This window comes from Panthera uncia (assembly GCF_023721935.1).
Source record: "Panthera uncia isolate 11264 chromosome C1 unlocalized genomic scaffold, Puncia_PCG_1.0 HiC_scaffold_4, whole genome shotgun sequence".
Taxonomy (NCBI): Eukaryota; Metazoa; Chordata; class Mammalia; order Carnivora; family Felidae; genus Panthera; species Panthera uncia.
In genome coordinates this window covers 83,809,809-83,831,062 of record NW_026057585.1, presented here as the reverse complement: position 1 = coordinate 83,831,062, position 21,254 = coordinate 83,809,809, and the positions used below count along the sequence as shown (strand labels likewise).

Sequence of the window (21,254 nt, the reverse complement as noted above, 5' to 3'; positions counted from 1 at the left end):
ATGTTCTCCTGACTGAGCCAGCCAGGTGCCCCAGAAAAATCAATTTTGATGTGTGGGATAAAGATGTTATTCCAAGTTAATTTTTTTCACAGTTAACTATTATTCCTGGTAGCATTTGTTTTGTGACGACATTTGGAGTTTCGGAAGACACTAAAAGTGTTCTTTTTTTCTTCTTCTTCTTTTTTTAATGTTTATTTATTCTGAGAGAGAGAGAGTGCAAGGGAGAGGGGCAGAGAGAGAGAGAGAGAGAGAATTCCAAGCAGCTCAGTATGGAGGCTGACGTGGGGCTGGCTTTCAGGACTGTGAGATCATGACCTGAGTGGAAATCAAGAGTCTGATCCTTAAGCGACTGAGCCACCCAGGCGTCCCTCAAAGTGTTATTAATCTTCAGCTAGTAATGTCCACCTAGGTCATTAGAAATTTAAAATCTTTATTCCTGAGTGGCAGAATCAATCAGTAGAGCATATGACACTTGACCTTGGGGTTGTGACTTTAAGCCTCACATTGAGTGTAGAGATTACTTAAAAATAAAATCTTAAGGGAAAAAAAAGTGGAGCCCTGAAACATTTCCCCCTCCCCCTCCAGTGAGTGACGAGTAGAAAGAGGGACAATTTCTAAGGGAGACATAGCTCTTCTTCCCATCTCTCATGGACAAATCCCTTTTATTTATGTTTTAAATGTTTATTTATTTATTTTTGTGTGAGAGAGATAGAGAGAGAGGAAAATAATCTAGTGCAGGCTCTGGCCAACAGCAGAGTTTCTCAGCAGAGAGCCCCCCATGCAGCCTGAACCCGCGAACCAGAACGGAAGATAAAACCTGAGCTGAAGTCAGCAACTTCACCAACTGAGCCACCAAGGTCCCCAATGGATAAATCCCTTTTTAAAATGCTGTCCTTCAGGGCACCTGGGTGGCTCAGTTGGTGAAGTGTCTGATTTCAGCAAGGTCATGATCTTTCGGTTTTTGAGTTTGTGAGTTTGTGAGTTTGAGCCTGGGCTCTGTGCTGACAGCTCGGAGCCTGAACCCTGCTTTGGATTCTGTGCCTCCCTCTCCCCCTGCCCCTCCCCTGCTCACGCTCTGTCTGACGGGGTCTCTCTCTCAAAAATAAATAAACATTAAAAAACTAAAATTAAAATGCTGTCAGTCAATACCAAAGAATATAGAACCAAGTCACCGGGCGTGAAGAGTACTTTCCATTTTCTTTTACTTGCACACACCCTACTACTTTGCCTCCCGTCCCTTCCTCTAAATTTAAATTTGAGGGAGAGCATTAAGATTCAGAATATGGGTGTGTCTCTGCTTTATGTATTAAAAGATGACACAATGCCTCTTGCCTGTTGGTGATACCAGTGAGACTGGACATTTTTCTAATAGTCTTTTGCATACTCTAATGCTTACATAAAATTAGGTAAGAGATAGGTAGTTTCTGGAACAACATCTTTATGTAATTGGGAGAGGGGCTTCACCCTTTCCCTAAAGCCACGGGCCAGTAAGAGCCATTCTGTTAAATGAATGCATCTTTGCGGTCTGTGGCATGAGATAAGTCTGCAACTGCAGTAACCATTGCACACTTTATATTTTTAATTGTGGTAAAATCACCATTTTAACCTTTTTAAGTATTCAACTCAGTGGCGTTAAGAACATTCACAACATGGTGCAGCCATCACTGCTAGCCATTTCTAAAACTTTCCATCATCCCAGACCGAAACTCTACCCAATAAATAATAACTCCCATTGCCTCCCCTCTCAGCCCCCGGTAACCTCAATCCTATTTTGTGTCTGTATTAATTTGCCTATTTCAGGTGTCTCATATAAGTGGAATCATTTAATATTTGTCTTTTTTGTGTCTGACTTCTTTGTATTTTTAAAACTATCTCTTTGTGCTTACAGAAAGAAGAAAATATTTTGTAGCAATGAGAAGCCCTCCTGTAACCTCTTAACTCTCTGGAGGAAAGACATCATTCAGATAAAGTAGAAAAGCAAGCATTTAACTATTTTTAGGGCATTCTTGTTAAGGAATTAAAAATAAAGGTTTAGGGGATTTGGTAAGTAAAATATTTTGGTACGTGCTAGTGAGTTTGTAGGGCAGAAAAGCAAGGAAGATATTAAAGAACAGTTGTTGAGCAACTTCTTCCTTTTAACTACAAGAGATTTAAAAGGGTTAGCCTCCTAAACATCAATTAGGCCATATTAAATTCCTCCCATCCAAGTACTAATCAGGCAAGACCTTGTTTAGCTTCGAGATCAGGGTGGTATGGCTGTACACAGCCATATTAAATTCGTGTAAATAATGAGCCCAAATATTATTTCATGAGGAGATATTTATACTTGGTATCACTATGATCCAGACGTACTGAAACTGTTTTAAGTCCATTTAAGTCTTTCTACAGATAAGTTTTACTAGATTTCTAACACCATACAGATATACGTAACCAAACTTCATCAATTAAAAAGAAACTTTGGGGTGCCTGGGTGGCGCAATCAGTTGAGCATCCGACTCTTGATTTCAGCTCAGGTCATGATCTCATGGTTCATGAGATCCAGCCCCATATCAGGCTCTGCACTGACAGTGTGGAGCCTTCTTGGGATTCTTTGTCTCCCTCTCTCTTTGTCCCTACCCTGCTTGCTCTCTCCCTCAAAATAAATAAACTTAAAAAAAAAATTTTTTTTTTAAGAAACTTTAATTGTCTGAAGTTTGAATTTAGTCCCATTTATTTCAGAAGCAATAATATGATTAATTATGCATATCTTAAAAGTAAGATCCCTTTGCTGAGAACTGTATTTTTCCTGAAAACAGTGTCATTTGTCATAATTCCCTAATGATATTTCCTGAGAGTACTTTTGATTATTAGTGAACCACACCTCTATTTTAAAGAGCTGATTCATGCCTCTTAGTGGTAACAGAAAAGACCGTGTTTAATTAGGAGGAGGAGGTTAGTTTTTCTTGAAGCTGGGGGTGGGGGTTAGTCCCATTTTTAAGTCTTTACCCTTAAGTAATATGTTAGATGTTGGTTATTTGTGCTTAAAAATAACCTTTTCCTAAGTGTAACTTTTTTTTTAAGTTTTAAATGTTTATTTATTTTTGAGAGAGAGAGAATGAGTGGGAGAGTGGCAGAGAGAGAAGGAAGCACAGAATCTGAAGGAAGCCTCTGAGCTGACCTGAGCCTAAGTCAGATGCTTAACTGACCGATCCACCCAGGCACCCCAGTGTCACTTTTTTGGAACAGACTTTTTATTTTATTTTTTTAAGATTTTGTTTCTGGGGTACCTGAGTGGCTCAGTTGGTTAAGCATCAGACTCTCGGTTTTGGCTCATGATCTCACCGTTCTGGGATTGAGCCCTGTGTTAGGCTCCACACTGACAGCACAGAGCCTGCTTGGGATTCTCTGTCTCTCCTCCTCTCTCTTCCCCTCTCCCCAGCTCACGCTCTTTCTTTCAAAATAAATAAACTTAAAAAAAAATTTTTACTTTTAAGTTATTTCTCCACCTAATGTGGGGCCCGAACTCATAACCCCAAGATCAGAGTCACACACTCGTCCGACTAAGTCAGCCAAGTGCCTCTTGGACAGACTTTTAAAGACAGAAATGTTTTTTCTGTGTCAATCATTAATAGCTTTTATTCCTTGTTTCATTTTGAGTGTCCAGGATAGGCTCAAGTTGTAAATACAGATATAAATGAGTCTACCAAGAATACACAATTTTTCCTAACAAGGTATATACTTTTGGAGGTATTGTTTGGTATGCTGGTTGAACCAATACTAGAAGTAAAAAGGCAGCGGAACAATATTTTCAAAATTGTATAAGAAAACATCTGTCAACTGAGAATTGTATACTCAGTAAAATAATATGTCAAAAGTAAATTTCAAAGAAAAAATTTCAAACAAAGGAACTGAAAGAACGTGTTCCCATGGAACCTCCCCAGAGGAACTTATGAAGGAAATCTGCCTCTTGGACTCAAGGGTCTAAGATGCAAAGGGGAATGATGAGCAAAGAACACATGGACATTAAGGAAAATCTTAAGGACTGACTTGAAAAAGTAACATCTTATTTGTGGGTATAGCAATGGAAAGTACTCAAACAAATATAAATAGGGAGGGGGCTTGAAGTCAAAGCATTCCAAGAGTTCCTGTATAATTAGGAAGGAGAGTAAAGATATTAACTAACTTTAGACTTCAGATAAAATATTCATGTCAGTCTTTAAGAGGTAACAATGAAAGAATAGAAATAGAATACAAATAAACAGAAATGAGGAAAAGGAATAAGAAAAAAATGATACAGCAGAGGGCAAAAAAGGAGAAAAAACCTGAAAAGTTGAACAAGTGAAAAAAAGAAAGTAAGGTGGTAAAAAGGAACACAAATATCTCTTAATCACAAAGAAATAAATTAGATCGTTTTCCCCAAAAACTCTGTTTAAAAGACAAAGATGGTCCAAGCAGAGACGTAATAAAGGAGGCCTAAATAAATGGGAGAGACATAAAATATTCATGTTTGGAAAACTTTGTATTATAAAGAGGACAGTTCTCTCCAGTTTGAGTTTTAGATTAAATTTAATTCTAATCAAAATTCCAGTAAGTTTTTTTCATGGAATTTGACAAGCGGATTCTAAAATGTATATGGAGCAGGGGCGCCTCGGTGGCTGAGTTGGTTGGGCTCTTGGTTTCAGCTAGGGTCTTATCTCGTGGTTTCATGGGTTCGAGCTCCATGTTGGGCTCTGCGCTGGCAGCACTGAGCCTGCTTGGGATTCTCTTTCTCCCCTCCTCTCTCTCTGCTCCTCCCCAACTTATACTGTCTCTGTCTCTCAAAATAAGAAACTTTAAAATAAATAAATAAATAAAAGGTATATGGAACAGCCAGCACACTTCTGCAGATAAGATGGGGAAACTTGTCCTACTTGATTACAAGACTTATCGTCAAACTGATTATTAGAGTGGTTTTGGCCCTGGGATCATAAAATAGACGGGTAGAATAGTATAGAGTGCTGGGAGAGAGACCTATGAATATAGGGAAAGGGATATGTGACAAAGGTGGCATTACAGATCAGCGGATAAATTATTCAGTAATGGACTGAGATCATTTGTTACTCATAAAAAAACAAAATGGTTGTCTATCTAATACCATACACAAAAATCAATTCTAGTAGCATGGATGACCAAAATGTGAAAGGTAAAATTTTTACATGTTAAAAAGAAGGTATAAGAAAATATCTGGCTTAGCTCAAGTTTTATATAGATTAACTTAGCAATAAGTTAAAAATAGAAATAAAATGGGATGAAGGGATAGGATGTGATGGACAGGGATATGGTATTTTAGACAGGGTAGTCCGAGAAAAGCCCCTCTGAGCGAGTCATATATGAGTTGTCACGTGAAATAAAGGAGTAAATCATGCAGTTTGTGAGAAAGGAGCATTCCAGGCTGTTTGAACCGTACCTGCAAAGCCCTGGGAGAAGAATGTGCTTGTTCAGTTACTCACAGGGTTAGTGTGGCAGGAACAGAGCAAGCAAGAGAGTGATAGGAAGTGAAGTCTATGCGTATATAAATGGGTTAGGTTGTGTAGGATCTCAAAGGCCATGGTAAGAAATTTGGAAATAACTTCAGATGCCGTAGGGAGACACGATCTCTCTCTTTTTTTTTTTTTTTTCTTAGCAGAGGGAGAGAGAGAATCTTTTTTTTTTTTTTTAATGTTTTTATTTATTTTGAGACAGAGAGAGACAGCATGAGCAGGGGAGGAGCAGAGAGAGAGGGAGACACAGAATCCGAAGCAGGCTCCAGGCTCTGAGCTGTCAGCACAGAGCCCAACGCGGGGCTCGAACTCACGGACTGTGAGATCATGACCTGAGCCGAAGTCAGACGCCCAACCGACTGAGCTACCCAGGTGCCCCAGGAGAGAGAGAATCTTAAAACAGGCTCCACACTCAGCGTGGAGCCCAACGTGGGGCTTGATTGCACAACCCTGGGGTCATGACCTGAGCCAAAATCAAGAGTCAGATGCTCACACGACTGATTCACCCACCCAGGCGGCCCCCCCCCCCAACTTTATTTTTTTAAAGAATCACCTGGACCAGTCTGAGGACAATACAATATAGGAGCCTAAGTGGAAGAAAAAAGGTTGATTAGGGAGTTGACACACCAGTCTAGGCAAGATGTGGCCATAGCTTGGTGTTGGGTGGTGAGAAGTGTTTAGATTACGGATGTATTTTGGAGGCAGAGGCATAAAATTTGGTGATGATTTAGGTGTGGGTGTAAGAGAAAGAGAAGAGTCAGTCATGACACTAAAGTTTTTGTCCTGAGCCACTGGAAAACTTAAGTTGCCTCTTCTGAAATGATGATCCAAAATAGCAGCTAACACACTTGCCAACTCTATTTTTTTTTTTGGGTTTGGGTTTTTTTTGTTTTTTTTTTGGTGAGTGTTCTACATCTGTTGCCCTACTATTGAATAGGGGACACTGGAGGAAGAGCAAGTTGGGAGTGGGCAATCAAGAGGGTTTTTTTTCTTGTTGTTTTTGTTGTTTTTTTAATATACTGTGTTTGAGAAACTTCTTAGATTTCCAAATAAAGATATTATATGGGCCAGTGGATATGCCAGTTTGAAGTTCAGGAGAGAGACTCAGTCTGGAAATACGAATTTGGAAGTTATCAGTGTATATATTGTATTTTAAACTATAGAACTGGATGAGATGATTAATCGGGGTCCATATTTGGGGTGTTACTCCTCCAGGAGCGTCTAGAATTATAGGGGGCTGGTTTTGCATGTCATAATTGGGGAGGCTGTGGGCATTTAATGTGGGGGGCTGGGGTAAGGGATACTAAGTGAGGGTTGCTAAATGTCCTGCAGAGTGTAGAACAGTACTCACTAAGGAACTGACCCGGCCAAAATGCTGATGATGTTCCAGGGAGGGAGAGAGTGAAGATTGGGAAGAGACAAGATTCAAGGGCCAGATCTTAGGACTCTGCAACACATAGAGGAAGAAGGGAGGAGGTTCCTGCAGGGACTACCTCAGTTGAAGTAGGAGGGGAAACAAAGACTCTTAAGAATTCCATAGACCCCAGTTTAGAAAACACTTAACAATTACTGGGGCTGTGAGAGGCAGCGAGAATATTTTGGATTCTATTGTGTCTTCAGGCGATGAAGAGAGGGTTGGGATGTGAGATATGTTTTGGAAATGACTCGTGATTTGGAGGATGAGATTTCTGGTTTGAGCAAGTAGGCGGTGAGCTAGGAAACTTGCACAAAGAGTAAGGAGTAAGGATGAATGAGGTAGATAATGAATTGTTTTGTGTATGTTGAATGGAGGTTCGTGGATATCTAAGTTGGAGATGTTCAGTGAGTTGGACATGTGAATTTGGAGCTAATAAAAAAATTTTTTTTTAATGTTTATTTATTTTTGAGAGAGAGAGAGTGCGAGCAGGGGAGGGGCCGAGAGAGAGGGAGACACAGGATCCGAAGCAGGCTCCAGGCTCTAAGCTGGCAGCACAGGGCCCGACTCAGGGCTCGAACCCATGAACGGTGAGATCATGACCTGAGCTGAAGTTGGCCCCTTAACTGACTGAGCCACCCAGGCACCCCTGGAGCTCATTCATTTAAAAAATAGTTGTTATTGTATACTTGTTATTTTCCAGGCAACTTTCTAGATGTTAGAGTGAACAGTGTTAGAGTGAGCAGTGAACAAAAATAGGTAAAATATGTGTCCTGAAAGAACTCATAATTTAATGAGAGGAGATGATAAACACAATAAAAGTACATTTATAGCATATGGTAGAAGATAAGTACTCTTGAAAAATACAAAGCTGAGAATAGAGACAAAGGAGGGGTAGGGTGATGCTGATGATCTCGATTTAAAGTAGGGTAATGAAGGCTTCACTAGGAAGGCAGCATTTTAGTAGAGATCTAAAAGAATTGCGGAATGAGTATCTGGAGGATGAGCATTCCAGGGAGAGCAAGTGCAAAGGCCCTGAGCATGCCTGGCAGGTTGAAGAAACAGTAAGGAGGCTCACCGGCCTGAAGCTTAATGAGGGAGGGAGAGAGGAGTTGAACATGGTGGGGTCATGTGAGCATGGTCATAGGGTCTTATAAACTGTTGAAAGTGTTTTGGCTTTTACCTGAGCTTTTGCGAGAGATCTGGACTGAGCATATGTATAGGTGTGGGCATCATCTGCCTATGGGTGGTTATAGAAACCACGGGAATATTTGTAGCACAAGCATCCAGTTAGGTGGAGACACAAAGTAGTCTCTTCTACGAAGACTACTCAGGATTCTTTTAGCAAGATACCCTTCTGTTTGTGACTCTCTAAGGACAGAGGTGTTTTGTTAATTGAAACTTTCTGTTAGGTAACCCAGGATCATCACCCTGATCATCTAGTGATAACGTGTTTAACAGTTGAGATAGTATGAATCCTGTCTTCTCAATCTGTCAGCAAATCCTGTTGTATTTACTAAGCATTTTCAGATTTTTGATTCTTGGTTATTATTGCCATTCCACTTATGTATCAGACATTTATTCAGTGCCACATACATCTGAAACAAAGTGCTGACCTCAGGTCTGTTAGCATGAGGGTTTGAATGGAGCTTTGTTTACACAAATGAACACACTGCATTCAGGCTTCTAATGACTGTAGCCAGTATTAATCCCTTATTCTCTCTAATTCCTTTTATACTTGTTATTGGAAGATTAATACTCAACTAATTTGACTTCCTAGCTAGTCTTTTTTTAGTGGTTGCTCTGGGGATTATAATTCACATGTTACTTTAAAACAGTCTAGGGGTGCCTGGGTGGCTCAGTTGGTTGCATGTCTGACTTCAGCTCAGGTCATGATCTCATGGTTCGTGGGTTCAAGGCCAGTGTCAGGCTCTGTGCTGACTGCTCAGAGCCTGGAGCCTGCTTCAGATTCTGTGTCTCCCTCTCTCTCTACTCCTCCCCCCGCTGGCTTGCCCACGCACACTCTCTCTCAACATCTAGGCCTCTTCAGGTAGTTTTGTTGACTGCTTTTTTTCCCCTGTATATAGACCATACTTTCCTGTTTGGGTGACTCATAATTTTTTCTGAAAACTGAGCCATTTTAAATAATGTGGCAAGTTTGAAAATCAGATTCTCCCCTCCCTCCTGTGGGTTTCTTATTGCTGTTTATTTAGTGACTTTCCTGGACTAAGTATGTATAGAGCCTGTATGCTTTATTGGGTATGGCCTTTGCAGTCTCTGCTTAGTTGGTTTAGTAGTTAGCCAATGATTAGACAGAGATTTCCTTAAGTGTCTTGAACCAATAAATTACCCACCCTTTGCCAAAGGTGCTGTGTCTGTATGTTGGAGTATACCTTCAATACTCCCTGCAGGTAGTTTACAACCTTCCCTTAGCCATCACTTCCTGCTTGCACAGAATTTCAAGGTCAACCGCAGGTAAGAGATCAGGGCCTCCTCTCATGCCTTTCCTGGGTTTGTGCACAGCCTGTAAATGCATGTGCCCTTCTAGATACCCAGGAATATGTCAGAGCTTTCCAGAGTCCCTTATAGACATGTCATTCCTGAACATTTATGGGTTTTTTTCTTCAGTGTTAGCCTCCAGCTGGTATCACTGCCTTAGGCTGTTGGGATGTTAAACCACTGTCACTGACGGTTTTGAAAAATGCCCTCAGGATAGGGCTGTTCACGTGGAGCAAGCTCTAAGTGAGGTCAAATAAAGATGAGGAGCTTGGACTTTCTTGGTGCTGTTAGTCCGATCACACACTAACAGTTCTCTGAGGATGGGGCTTTGAGGGAGCTCCACGTTTGTTGTATCTTTTCCAGTAGCTGCTAGGCTGTGGTTTTCATAGCTACTGTAGTTATGGAGTTCTTCATTTTCAAGGCTAACACAAACCTGAAGAGAGGGAAATGAAAGTCAGTTGAAATGCCATCTTAATAATCACTGGAACCTTACCAAGGTTCAGCTAGTTTTGTTTTTTGTTTGTTTTGTTTTTTAAACCTTTCCTTAATGTTTATTTATTTTGAGGGAGGGAGGGAGAGAGAGAGAGAGCACTCAAGCAGGAAAGAGGCAGAGAGAGAGGGAGACAGATAATCCCAAGCAAACTCTGCACCCACAGTAGACGCAGGGCTTGATCTCATGAACTGTGAGATCATAACCTGAGCCGAAATCAAGAGTTGGTTAGTTGAATGCTTTACTGACTGAGCCACCTGGGTGTCCCTCTTTTTTGGTTTTTTTTTTTTTTAATTGCAGTAAAATATACACTACGATGTTTACCATTTAAGCATTTCTTGAGAGTATTGTCAGTGACATACTGCTCTACAACCATTACCACCCTCTATCTTCAGAAATTTTTCATCTTACCAAACTGAAACTCTATATCCATTAATGATAATTCCTCATTCTCCCCTCCTGCCAGCCCCTGGAAACACCATCTGACTTTCTGTCTCTGAATTTGACGGCTCTAGGTAAAGTGGGATCCTACAATGTCTTCCTTTTGGATTTGGCTTATTTCATTTAGCATAATGTCTCAAGATTCATCTATGTTGTGGGGAGGCTGGGTGGCTCAGTCCATTAAGCATTGGACTTTGGCTCAGATCATGATCTTACGGTTTGTGGGTTTAAAGCCTGTGTCAGGCTCTGTGCTGACTGCTCTGAGCCTGGAGCCTGCTTCAGATTCTGTGTCTCTTTCTCTCTCTGCCCCTCTCCCACTCACATTCTGTCTCTCTGTCTCTCAAAAATAAATAAACATTTAAAAAAATTTTGAAGACTCATCTGTGTTGTAATGCATGTCAGACTTCCATTCCTTATTTAAGGCTGAATAATATATACCACATTTTATTTATTCATTCATCTGTTGATGAATATTTTGGTTGTTTCTACCTTTTGGCTGTTGTTAGTAATGCTACTGTGAACACGGGTGTATAAGTATCTGTTTGAGTCCCTGCTTTGAATTCTTCAGGGTGTATACTCAGTAGTAGAATTGCAGGATCATGTGATAATTTTTTTTGAAAATTTTTTTAGGAACTGCCATACTGTTTTCACAATGGCTGCACCATTTTGTGTTACAGTACATAATTCTCCAAATCCTCTTGACACTTATTTTCTGTTTTTAATTTTGACGATGTAAAGTTTATCTACTTTTTCTTTTGTTGCTTGTGGTTCTGGTATCATATCTAAGAAACTTAATTGCCTAACTAAAGGTCGTAAGCTTAGACCTATCTTTTCTCCTAAGAGTTTTATAGTTTTAGCTCTTACATTTAGGTCTTTAATTTATTTTGACTTAATTTTTGTGTTTTCTATTTCTCTAATTTCTGCTCTAATCCATATTGTTTACTTTTTTCCCAGTGTCTTATGGTAAAAGGTTAGGTTGTTGATTAGAGATCTTTCTTCTTAATTTTACTTTTTTAACATTTTTTAAATGTTTATTTATTTGAGAGAGAGAGAGAGAGAGAGAGAGAGAGAGAGAATCCCAAATATGCTCCTTGCCATCAACACATAGCCCAACACGGGACACGAACCCATGAACTGCCAGATGATAACCTGAGCCAAAGTCGGACACTTAATCGACTGAGCCACCCAGACAACCCTCTTTCTTTCCTTTTTATTGTAGGTGTTTACAGCTATACATTTCTCTCTAAGCACTCCTTTAGCTGCATCTGGTAAGTTTTGGAATTGTGTGTCTTCGTTTTTGTTCCTGTCATCTACTTGTTTATACATGTTGAGAGAATAGCTCCTCCAGAATACTGGTGGGCCTCTCTTCTATCTGGGGGATGCTTAGAAGAGGGAAGTTGGTGTGGTGAACTATATCTCCTGCTGCTGCAACTGGTCTCAACATTACAACTGGTAATTATTACCTCCCTCCACTCTCCATTTCAGATTCCCCTTGTCTTCTGCTACCATCTCACCAGTCTGGATGTCCTGCTTGGTAGCGTGACCCAGACCTTCATTCCTGAAGGATCTGAACAACTAGCTACCATGCGTTTCTTAGGCCAGAGTATCCAATTTGTCTGTTTACTGTGCATTCAGAATTGGGAGAGCGAGTACCAGTAGGCACCCAAGTGGGTCATCTGGGTTTCAGATACATTGTCACTGTCCCCTTGTGGAACAGCAGCCCTACTTCTTTCTGATAATAAGGATCAGTTATCCCTGCCAAGGTGGTAATTCCTCTTCTTTGCCTACTATCCCTAGATACAAGAACTCCAAAATGCCCAGGTGGCACCCATAGCTAATAGTCTATTGGGATTCTTTTGTCTCCTATGGAAGTGTTCTTTTTTGATGATGAATATCTTTAGAGTTGCAGGGATGGGACGCACACATTCTCCAGGTGGGCCTTTGGGATTTGGTGACAAACAGGGTATCATGTTTCTACCTACCATTTTCCTGTATCCATGTATTTTTCCTGTTGAAGACATAGCATGTAAAGGTCTTTGACTTGGTGCATATGTTGCATCCTGGAGGGTGGCACTTTGATCTCATAACATATTACATTGAGTTGATCCGTCAGCTTTGCCTTCAGGCCATTTCAATGGTCTTTAAGGTAGGAGCTTTTAGATGATGCTATTGTATGGTACCGCCAGTGGATCTCATGGTCCTGGGCCCTATCCTGCACTTAATGTGATGACATGATATTGTGTGGGATGATGCTTACTGATAGATTACAATTTTCCTGAACTCTCAGGTAGTGATGTTCCTTTGGGCAGGAAAGGCAAACCTCTACCCAGAATATGTCCTTATTCCTTTTGGAATAAATTGCTCACCTTTTCATGGTGGAAGGGGCCAAATATAGTCAGTCAACTTGCCATCATGTGGCCTATTGGTTTCCTTAAAAGGTGGTGCCATATGGGAGCTTAGTGTTTGCCTCTGTGGCTGGCCATTTGGACTTTTTGCGGCATCAGTAACTGGAGCATAACTGGGAGTTCATTCTGTTGTCCATGCATGGTATATATCTCTGCCACTATGTCCACTTTCTTTCATGTGCTCATTTTGTCAGCACTTGGGAGGCCATGACAAAAGATGGCTGACAAATTAGTTGAGTCATTGTCTGTTTGGTTGTTTAGTGCTTCTTCCATGGCAGATGTTCTCTGATGAATGTTAACATGTCGTACAAAGGTCTTAACATGTTGTATCCACTCCTATGCCCTCCTGCATGCCTCTACCCTAAGACCTCCTTGCCCCAATATGCCAGTCTTTCCACTTTTATGCCCCCTGACCAGCATGTTAGGACACTTTCCTGTGAACTATCACACCACTTCTTTGTCTACACAAAGTAGACAGTCAAGTGTACCGCTTAAAGCTCTGTCCATTGGGAGTGTTTTCCCTTACCACTGTCTTTCCGTGCCACCCCCGGAGTGGGGCTGTGCCTGTTCATTTTTGACTCATATCCGCATACAGCTATCTATGAAAAATGTGAAGTTTTTTTTTCTCTGTTAGCTGGCTATAGGGCCTCCTATATGTCCAGAAAGGTATATGCTGAGGGATATTCTTGTACAACAGTGGTGGATGATATGATGATTTGGGCTCTCTGCTCAAGCTTGTGGGTCCTATTTGTGCTTGCTCTTGGTTGTATCACTTTCATCTTATGCTGTATTGTTACTGGGTACACCCGACGTTACAGCTTGGTGTGTTTCATAGAACCTAGGTCATGATGGATGCTTCTAAGTAAACGGTCACTTGGTCACCCATGGTCAGGTGCTCCATATCTACTAGGACACAGTATATCATGCCAGGAGTTGTGCAGAAGGCATATGATTTTCTCCTACAAGTGGCATGGGCTTGCTCCGGAACCCCAGTGGTCTGTGTAGTGATTCTCCCACTGGGGCTTGCTGTAATACCATAGGATCGGCCAGGTTGTTTGTATCACCACCCAGGCCTGCAGTCCTCTCCTGTTTTGAGCTATTCTCCAAATGCGCCTTTTTGTGTCACCTGGTTTAGAAGCCAGAGCAGTATTCTCAGGTGTTGTGCTTCCCTCTTACTGGCGGGTGATGCAAGATGCAATTATTTACTTGGGTTCCTGAACCTTTGAGATATTTATCTCTCACTTGTCTGGAATGCATGTTTCCTGACTAGACCATCAGTGTGCTATCTACCTCTTGCTCATCTGGCCCAGTTAGCAAGATGTTATTAATATAGTGGTCACTGTGATGTCCTGCAAGAAGTCCGGATGATCTATGTCTCTTAGGACTGTATTATGCAAGAGAGGGGAAAATTGACATAGTCCTTTAAGTGAGAATCCCAATCAGGCTCTGCACTGTCAGCACAGAGCCCTACGTGGGGCTTGATCTCATGAACCATGAGATCATGACCTGAGCTGAAACCAAGGGTTGGCTGTTTAACCAACTGAGCCACCCAGGTGCCCCTCTGATTATTCTTTTAAAGTGTACTTATTGATTTTGAGAGAGAGACACACACAGAACCAGTCGGGGAGGGGCAGAGAAAGAGGGAGAGAGAGAGAATCCCAAGCAGGCTCCGTGCTGTTAGCCTGATGTGGGGCTCCATCTCATGAACTGTGAGATCATGACCTGAGCTGAAATCAAGAGTCAGATGCTTAACTGATTGCACTGCCCAGGCGCCCCAGGGATTCTGATTTTTTAGTGGGGTAACTACCCTCAGCATCCTGACCTTCCATCCTTAATTTCTTTTGATGTTTCAAATAGAGAAGTGGTCTTATTGGCAGTTTGTCTATTTTGCTTCTAGTGACATCATGTTCCATTAACTATCTCCATAAATCTGAGTCAGGACCCTTTGACTGCCACTCTGACTTTGCTGGTCTGTATGGTAATTGTGTCCCTCTGGCTTTTAACAGTTAAGTACCAGGGTCTGGGTTCCTTTGTTTTAAGCTCCTGCCATCACCATTGCTATCAGTGGGGTTAGTTTTGTTAACAACCTCTCCTGTGCAGGAGACCAGCTATTAAACTTCCTAATGACACTGGAGCCCATCTCACCAGCACATTCTTTATGGCATCCTCCTGGCCATTCCAAGGAACATAATAATTTGATGGGTTTTCTGACCTACTTCAGCATGCCTACTTCCCTGAACCTTTGATTCCTTCCTCCACTGTCTGCCATTGTAGTTTTGGTGTTGGTACTTAGCATGGGCCATCACATTTCCAGTTTTAGCAACCTTCCTGGTAGTAAGTTCACATCATATCCTGAGGTTTTTGCCAGGGTGGTAAATCCCATATTTCCAGAGAGTAGTAGATAACCTCTTCCTTGTCGGTCTTATGTTCTGATCCTCATGTTCAGGCATCCTCAGAATTCAGTCACTGTTTTACTCCCCTGGCCCCTGCCATACATGCTTTGCTAAGTCTTGCAACTACCTTTGGTTATAATTCCTTTCTGATCTATCAGAAATAGCACTTGTGGGCTCGGTTATGTTGTGACTTACACTAGCCAGGAGGTGGCAGATCCTGAGGGGGGCATTGTTTTACTGAGCAAGATGTGGAGACCTCTGCATTATTTTCAAGTGAGAGGTGAATGCTGGTTCTTGTGGGGAGGTTGGGCCACTTTTGTAGTCTCAGGAGGTTACGGTGTATTTGGACATTTGAGATTTTGGAAGGGACATTAATCCAGTTATCTCCCTCCCATGTATTAGGGTCTCATTTTTTCCCCAATCAGGGACCTGACCTTGGCATAACATACCTCTCTTGGCTGAGCATTAACCTTCAGAGCTGGCCTATTCTGATTAACTCCTGCCACGGGTCTTCAGCTTTTTCTGTCCTGCTGCCACAGAGTAGAGTTTACCAATAAGGCTTGTGGCTTTCATATTTGACTTTCAACTGACTGTTAATTCGCTCTTCGTTTTTTGTTATTACTGAGTTTAGCAATAGTCATTCAATTCAGTTGTCATTATAGTTATTGTTTTCCCTTTGCTGGTCAAATGCCTGATACATTCAGTCAGCTAGAGCATTCCCTTCCACAGATAGACCACCACTGTTTACCACTGGTGAAAGTTTAAGAATTGGACCAGCACCTTTTACCAGGGATTATCTGTGTTAGACCTACCACCAGCAGTGGGGTCCTCACTGCCATCTAGGCTGTGAGGAATTCAGCTCCAAAACCCTTTCATACTCCCAGTTTTCTCAGGTCACTCCGACACCAGCTGTTGGTAGGTTGTGTTCTCTGAAAAGCAGACTCTGAATTGGGAGTTTAGTATTCATTCAGACTGTTTATTAGGGAATGTCCTTGGGATCAAAACCACCAAAGAGATAGGAAGTGAGATTGGGCAGATTGATCCTTGTCTTAATTAAGGGTAAAGGAGATTGGGTATCTATACTCAGTCAAATTTCTTTCAAAACATTGTTTTATTTTCATACTTGAACATCCTAAACTTAAAACTTACTGCATTTGAAATAACTCGTACTTTCTTTAGGCAAAATCAATTCTTTCTAAGATATCATGGATACCCTTTCTCAGATGTTTATGTGAGTTTTATCAGGTGTCCGGGGCGGGGTATGTGTTTTTACATAAGAACTATCCTTTTTCCTTACACTGTAGTAGATTCAAGATGGGGGCTGGAAAGGTAACTTACTTGAGTAAACTGAGAATAATATATTTTAAAATGAAAATTAGGGGCATCTGGGTGGTTCAGTTGTTTAAGCATCAACTTCAGCTCAGGTCATGATCTTGTGGTTCGTGAGTTTGAGCCCTGCATTGGTCTCCACGCTGATCATGCAGAGCCTACTTCGGATTCTCTCTCCCTGTCTCCACCCCTCCCCCACTTGTGCGCGCACTCACGCGCACTGTGTCTCTGTCTCTGTGTCTCTCAAAATGAATAAATAAACTTAAGTTAGCCTTAAATGTTTTATGATATTTTTATACTATATATCTGTATTTCAGCTGTCTTAAAATAAACCCCAGTTGGTAATGTTCTCACTTAATACATTATACATTTCTATAATGTTCCAGCCTTAGTGTTTATTTTATTTTGAGAGAGAGAGAGTGCATGTGCGTGCATGTGGGCACAGAAAAGAGGCAGAGAAAGAAAATTCCAAGCAGCCTCCGTGCTCTCAGTGCAGAGCCTGACGCCAGCGGGGCTCAATCCCACCAACTGTGAGATCATGACTGAGCCAAAATCAAGAATTGGACGCTTGGGGCGCCTGGGTGGCGCAGTCGGTTAAGCGTCCGACTTCAGCCAGGTCACGATCTCGCGGTCCGTGAGTTCGAGCCCCGCGTCAGGCTCTGGGCTGATGGCTCGGAGCCTGGAGCCTGTTTCCGATTCTGTGTCTCCCTCTCTCTCTGCCCCTCCCCCGTTCATGCTCTGTCTCTCTCTGTCCCAAAAATAAATAAAAAACGTTGAAAAAAAAAAAATTCTCAAAAAAAAGAATTGGACGCTTAACTGACTGAGCCACCAAGGCACTCCTATAATGTTCCACTTTTAAACTATAACCACTGTTACTGAATTGGGTGTTAAAAAAAAAAAAAAAAAACATAAAAGGTGGTGGGTTTTATGTTTTAAAGTATATCATTTACCTTTTTCTCTCTTTAGAAACTATACCTCACCTCCCTAAACTGGTTAATAGTGGCATGGAAGATCCATTTGGTGAGTATCACTTAACATTTTTCTTAGTAAATGATATTTGTGTTTTATCCTCACCTCCATTAAACCTCTGTAAATTGATTTTTTTCATGTTCAGTATGCTGCTCTGTAGCTTAATGGCTCTCAGGCTTTTTGGTCTCAGGATCCCTTTATACTGTAAATATAATTGAAGGCCCAAGAGAGCTTTGTTGGCATGACTTATATTTATTGATATTTACTATGTTATATTTATTGATATTTACTATGTTACTGTGAAATATGTTACTGTTGATATTTACTATGTTATACAAATTTTTAAAATATTGTTTCATTTATAATAGCTTTAATAAATTCATAAGCTTCATAAATAACATTGTTAATGAAAAATAACTCCCAAAACAAGGGGGAAAAAAAGCAACAAGGGAGGGATTGTTTTACTTTTTTTGCGAGTCTCTTTAATGTCTGACTTAATAGAAGACAACTGGATTCACATAGCTGCTCCTATAGTCTGTTCTGTATCACATACCATGTAGTCTCTGGAAAATTGACTATACAGTTGAGAGATTATGAGAGTGAAAAGGCAAATAACATCTTTGTCTTATTTTTAAAAAATAATTCTAACCTTGCTACTTAGGGGTCCCCAGTGTTTCCTACATTGTACTTTGAGACCTGCTGATCTAGAATGCTACTTACTTCAAATAAAACAAAGAACCATTTGGCAAGTTAAAATAAGAAGTTTAAAATTCTCAATCTTGAACACTTAGGAACTTATGAATTCTTCTGCTTGGTTGGAAGTTTAGTTCTGCTACTATTTCCAAACAAGTGTGCTTTGAAGTTCTTCATTAGTACTTGGCCAGTGAAAGATACCATGGAAGTAATCATAATGGCAAGGATGTTCACTATTTCTAGTGAAGTTTGTAGGTATGTGATATTTTATCTAACAACAGCATGGTTAAGGGAATGTAAATCTAGATACACAAGGGTTTAGTATCTACCTTTCTGACTAAAAAGTAAGTTACTGTTTTCCTATTGATTCTAATTTCAAAGAGAGATATAGTCTAGGGTATCCATCCCTTCCTCCCCCCAAATCATATTACAGATTAGGAAGACTAGTTAGGAAGAACTTAACATTTAAAATAGGAGTTTAAAATATGCAAAAAAAAAAGGGACCAGAGACTGTTTTCCTTAGACTGTTAACCTTAGCATGCTGGAGTAAGATTTTGATTCAGGCATTTTGTGATTCTTTGCTAAATGTGAAGAAATCTGAATCTCCTCTTATGCCAATGTAACTTGAAGTATAAGAAAAATATTACCAACTTTATATTCTACTCATGCCCAGTTACCCTAGATGACTGAGATCAGCGCTTGGGCTACTGGTACAAGTAATGAGTAGTTCAGGTTAATAGCTATTGTCTTGCTTTGAGAATTTTGCAAGATCCAAATTTCTTCTGCTTTAAAAAAAAATTTTTTTTTAATGTTTATTTATTTTTGAGAGAGAGAGAGAGACAGAGTGTGAGCGGAGGAGGGGCAGAGAGAGAGAAAGACACAGAATCTGAAAAGAGGCCCCAAGCTCTGAGCTGTCAGCACAGAGCTGGATGCGGGGCTCGAACTCACAAGCGGTGAGATCATGACCTGAGCCGAAGTCGGACGCTTAACCGACTGAGCCACCCAGGTGCCCCTCTTCTCTCCTTTTAATGTCCGTAACTGCTTTTTTAGGACCTTGGCCCCCTGAAGGGCTCTTACATCAAGTTCATCAACATAATCCTTAGTATGAACACTAGAGGGCAGTCAGTACTTTAGTGATAAATTTGTAGTTTTATTATTAAGTTAATTCTGGTGGGGATTCCTTATGAACGGTTTAGTAAATCTAGTTGATTTTGGTTGCTTGGTGACAAATCGTATAGAACATGTACATGTGACAAACTAGAGTAACTTTTGACAACTCCAAGAATGTTTACTGGAAACAGTTTTTCTCTATAACCCCCTTACCTCACCTAACTTAAGCATAACTTAAATTTAATCGCATCTAATTAATGTGCTTTTGATCACCAACATGAGAAAAAGGAAGGTGGTGTTCTGTGCTAGTGAGATTTTTCCTCTTCTACTTTAAATCTTGGAATCATAACCTGATTAGCATTTATATTCATAATGTGGATTCTAAAGAAAAATGGAATTTTCTTATTTGCTTACAAAACATACATATGATAATGTTTGCTGGGTTATGATCTGCTCCGTGCCATTTGGCAAAGAAAAGAATTCTGAATGTAAAATAAGTGTGTTTCGAAGATGATAGAGTCCTTATAAGATAGGGTGAGAATTTTGTGATAATTAGGTTAGCTAACAGTTATACAAATGCAATGAAAAAGAATTATTTGTTGTATTCTGAAAACAAAAGTGAGGGATGTTGACCCATCAAGTTACAGTGAGCAGACCTAACGCCTCTGGGACCTTCCCTACGTGGACAGATATTTACACATTTCATTATATAATATTTTAAAATCACCTTTGTTAATACTATCACTGGTCTCACTGTAAAAGTCTTAAATATTGAGAAGTTGTCACGCTCACTCTGGATATGTCTTCCAAAATTACCATTCTCTTTTGAAAGCCTGACTTATATCACTGGCAACAAGTACTGTCAGTTTTCTTTGTAGTGATAGGCTCACTTTCATTCAATTTTGAGACAATACCTGTCAAATATCTAAGCTTGAATAATATAGTTTGTCATTCAACCCTTCAAGTAAAAATGGTATTTTATGGAAAAAGAAAAGAAAGAAAGAAAAATACCTGGCTAGTTCAGCTGGCAACTCATTCACACAAGTGCTTTTCCTAAAGGTAACTGTTGTACGTAAGTATATGTTTTAAGCGTACTTCCCATTTCCTCATACAGAATAATAGAAGGATATGTACTGAAGGATTTAGTTTTTATTAAAACTAATAACTTTTACTGCTTTATCAAAGACATTCTTAAAATTGACATTGTTCTTCAACTGCAGTAATGTAGTGGTGAAGACCATGAGTTCTATTAACAGTTTGGTGCCACTGCCTTGATTTGTGTTAAGGTATCAGCAGTTTTGCTCACCATTGTTTTTGTACCATCAGGATAAGTGTCAACACCAGAAAAAGGCAAATAATCCTTTAGTATTACTAAGTCTATAGCTGTACCTCTTAGACTGCTGGAAGGATTTCAGGGATCCCCAGGCATCAATGGACCATCCTTTCTTCAGTTTCCTGAGGCTTAAGGAGTCTATTCTATGGAAGAAAAGCAACTTTGGGCAAAGTCAAGACTTGTCCTGGAGGTTGTACTGGGCAGGGCTCCAGTGTGGACCTAGTCTTGGACAGGTGGCAGAAAGACGGTCAGAGGGAGTGGGCAGCTCTGATTTCTTCTAAGTTGACCATGACCCACCTACAGCTTTCAGGACTTGGTTAAAGAACACTTCTCTGGGATGAAACGAGTGTTCTGAGCTCGTTAGGCAGCCAAGTATTTTGAGTAGAAATTCATCAGCATTTAGTCAAGATAAACTGAGATATTGTCAAGATAAACGTTGTTATACTGTATTAGTCAAGATAAACGTTCTTTTATTGAAAGAGGATAAATTGCAGCAGAGATCGTGGTGCTGACAACCTTCAGTCTGTCTCTTGAGTCATACTGTTTCAATCTGGGCAGATGTCTCTCTAGGTGTGGTACACAGCTGTCATCCTGGGTAACCCTGCTCACTTGGGGACTCTGCTTCTCTCCTGTGTTGGCCTTTGTTTAGTAAACCCCATGTCTTCTTCTTTCTTGATTGC

The 21,254-nt window shown here is 40.6% G+C and overlaps 1 protein-coding gene across 22 annotated transcripts in view; it reads left to right on the top strand.

Annotated features, from left to right (window-relative positions):
- LOC125913573 (mediator of RNA polymerase II transcription subunit 18) overlaps positions 1 to 21,254 on the top strand; it is a 131,589-nt gene that overhangs the window by 39,877 nt on the left and 70,458 nt on the right. For 16 of the 22 annotated variants that reach the window (XM_049618758.1, XM_049618759.1, XM_049618760.1 and 13 more), the window contains one exon: positions 17,436 to 17,489. In XM_049618758.1, the coding sequence (XP_049474715.1) occupies positions 17,436 to 17,489 (54 nt within the window). Of the gene's footprint in view, positions 1 to 5,823; positions 10,417 to 11,561; positions 11,611 to 17,435; positions 17,490 to 21,254 lie in introns of those variants that run through there. The other 6 variants (XM_049618764.1, XM_049618776.1, XM_049618772.1 and 3 more) reach the window with 2 other exon arrangements.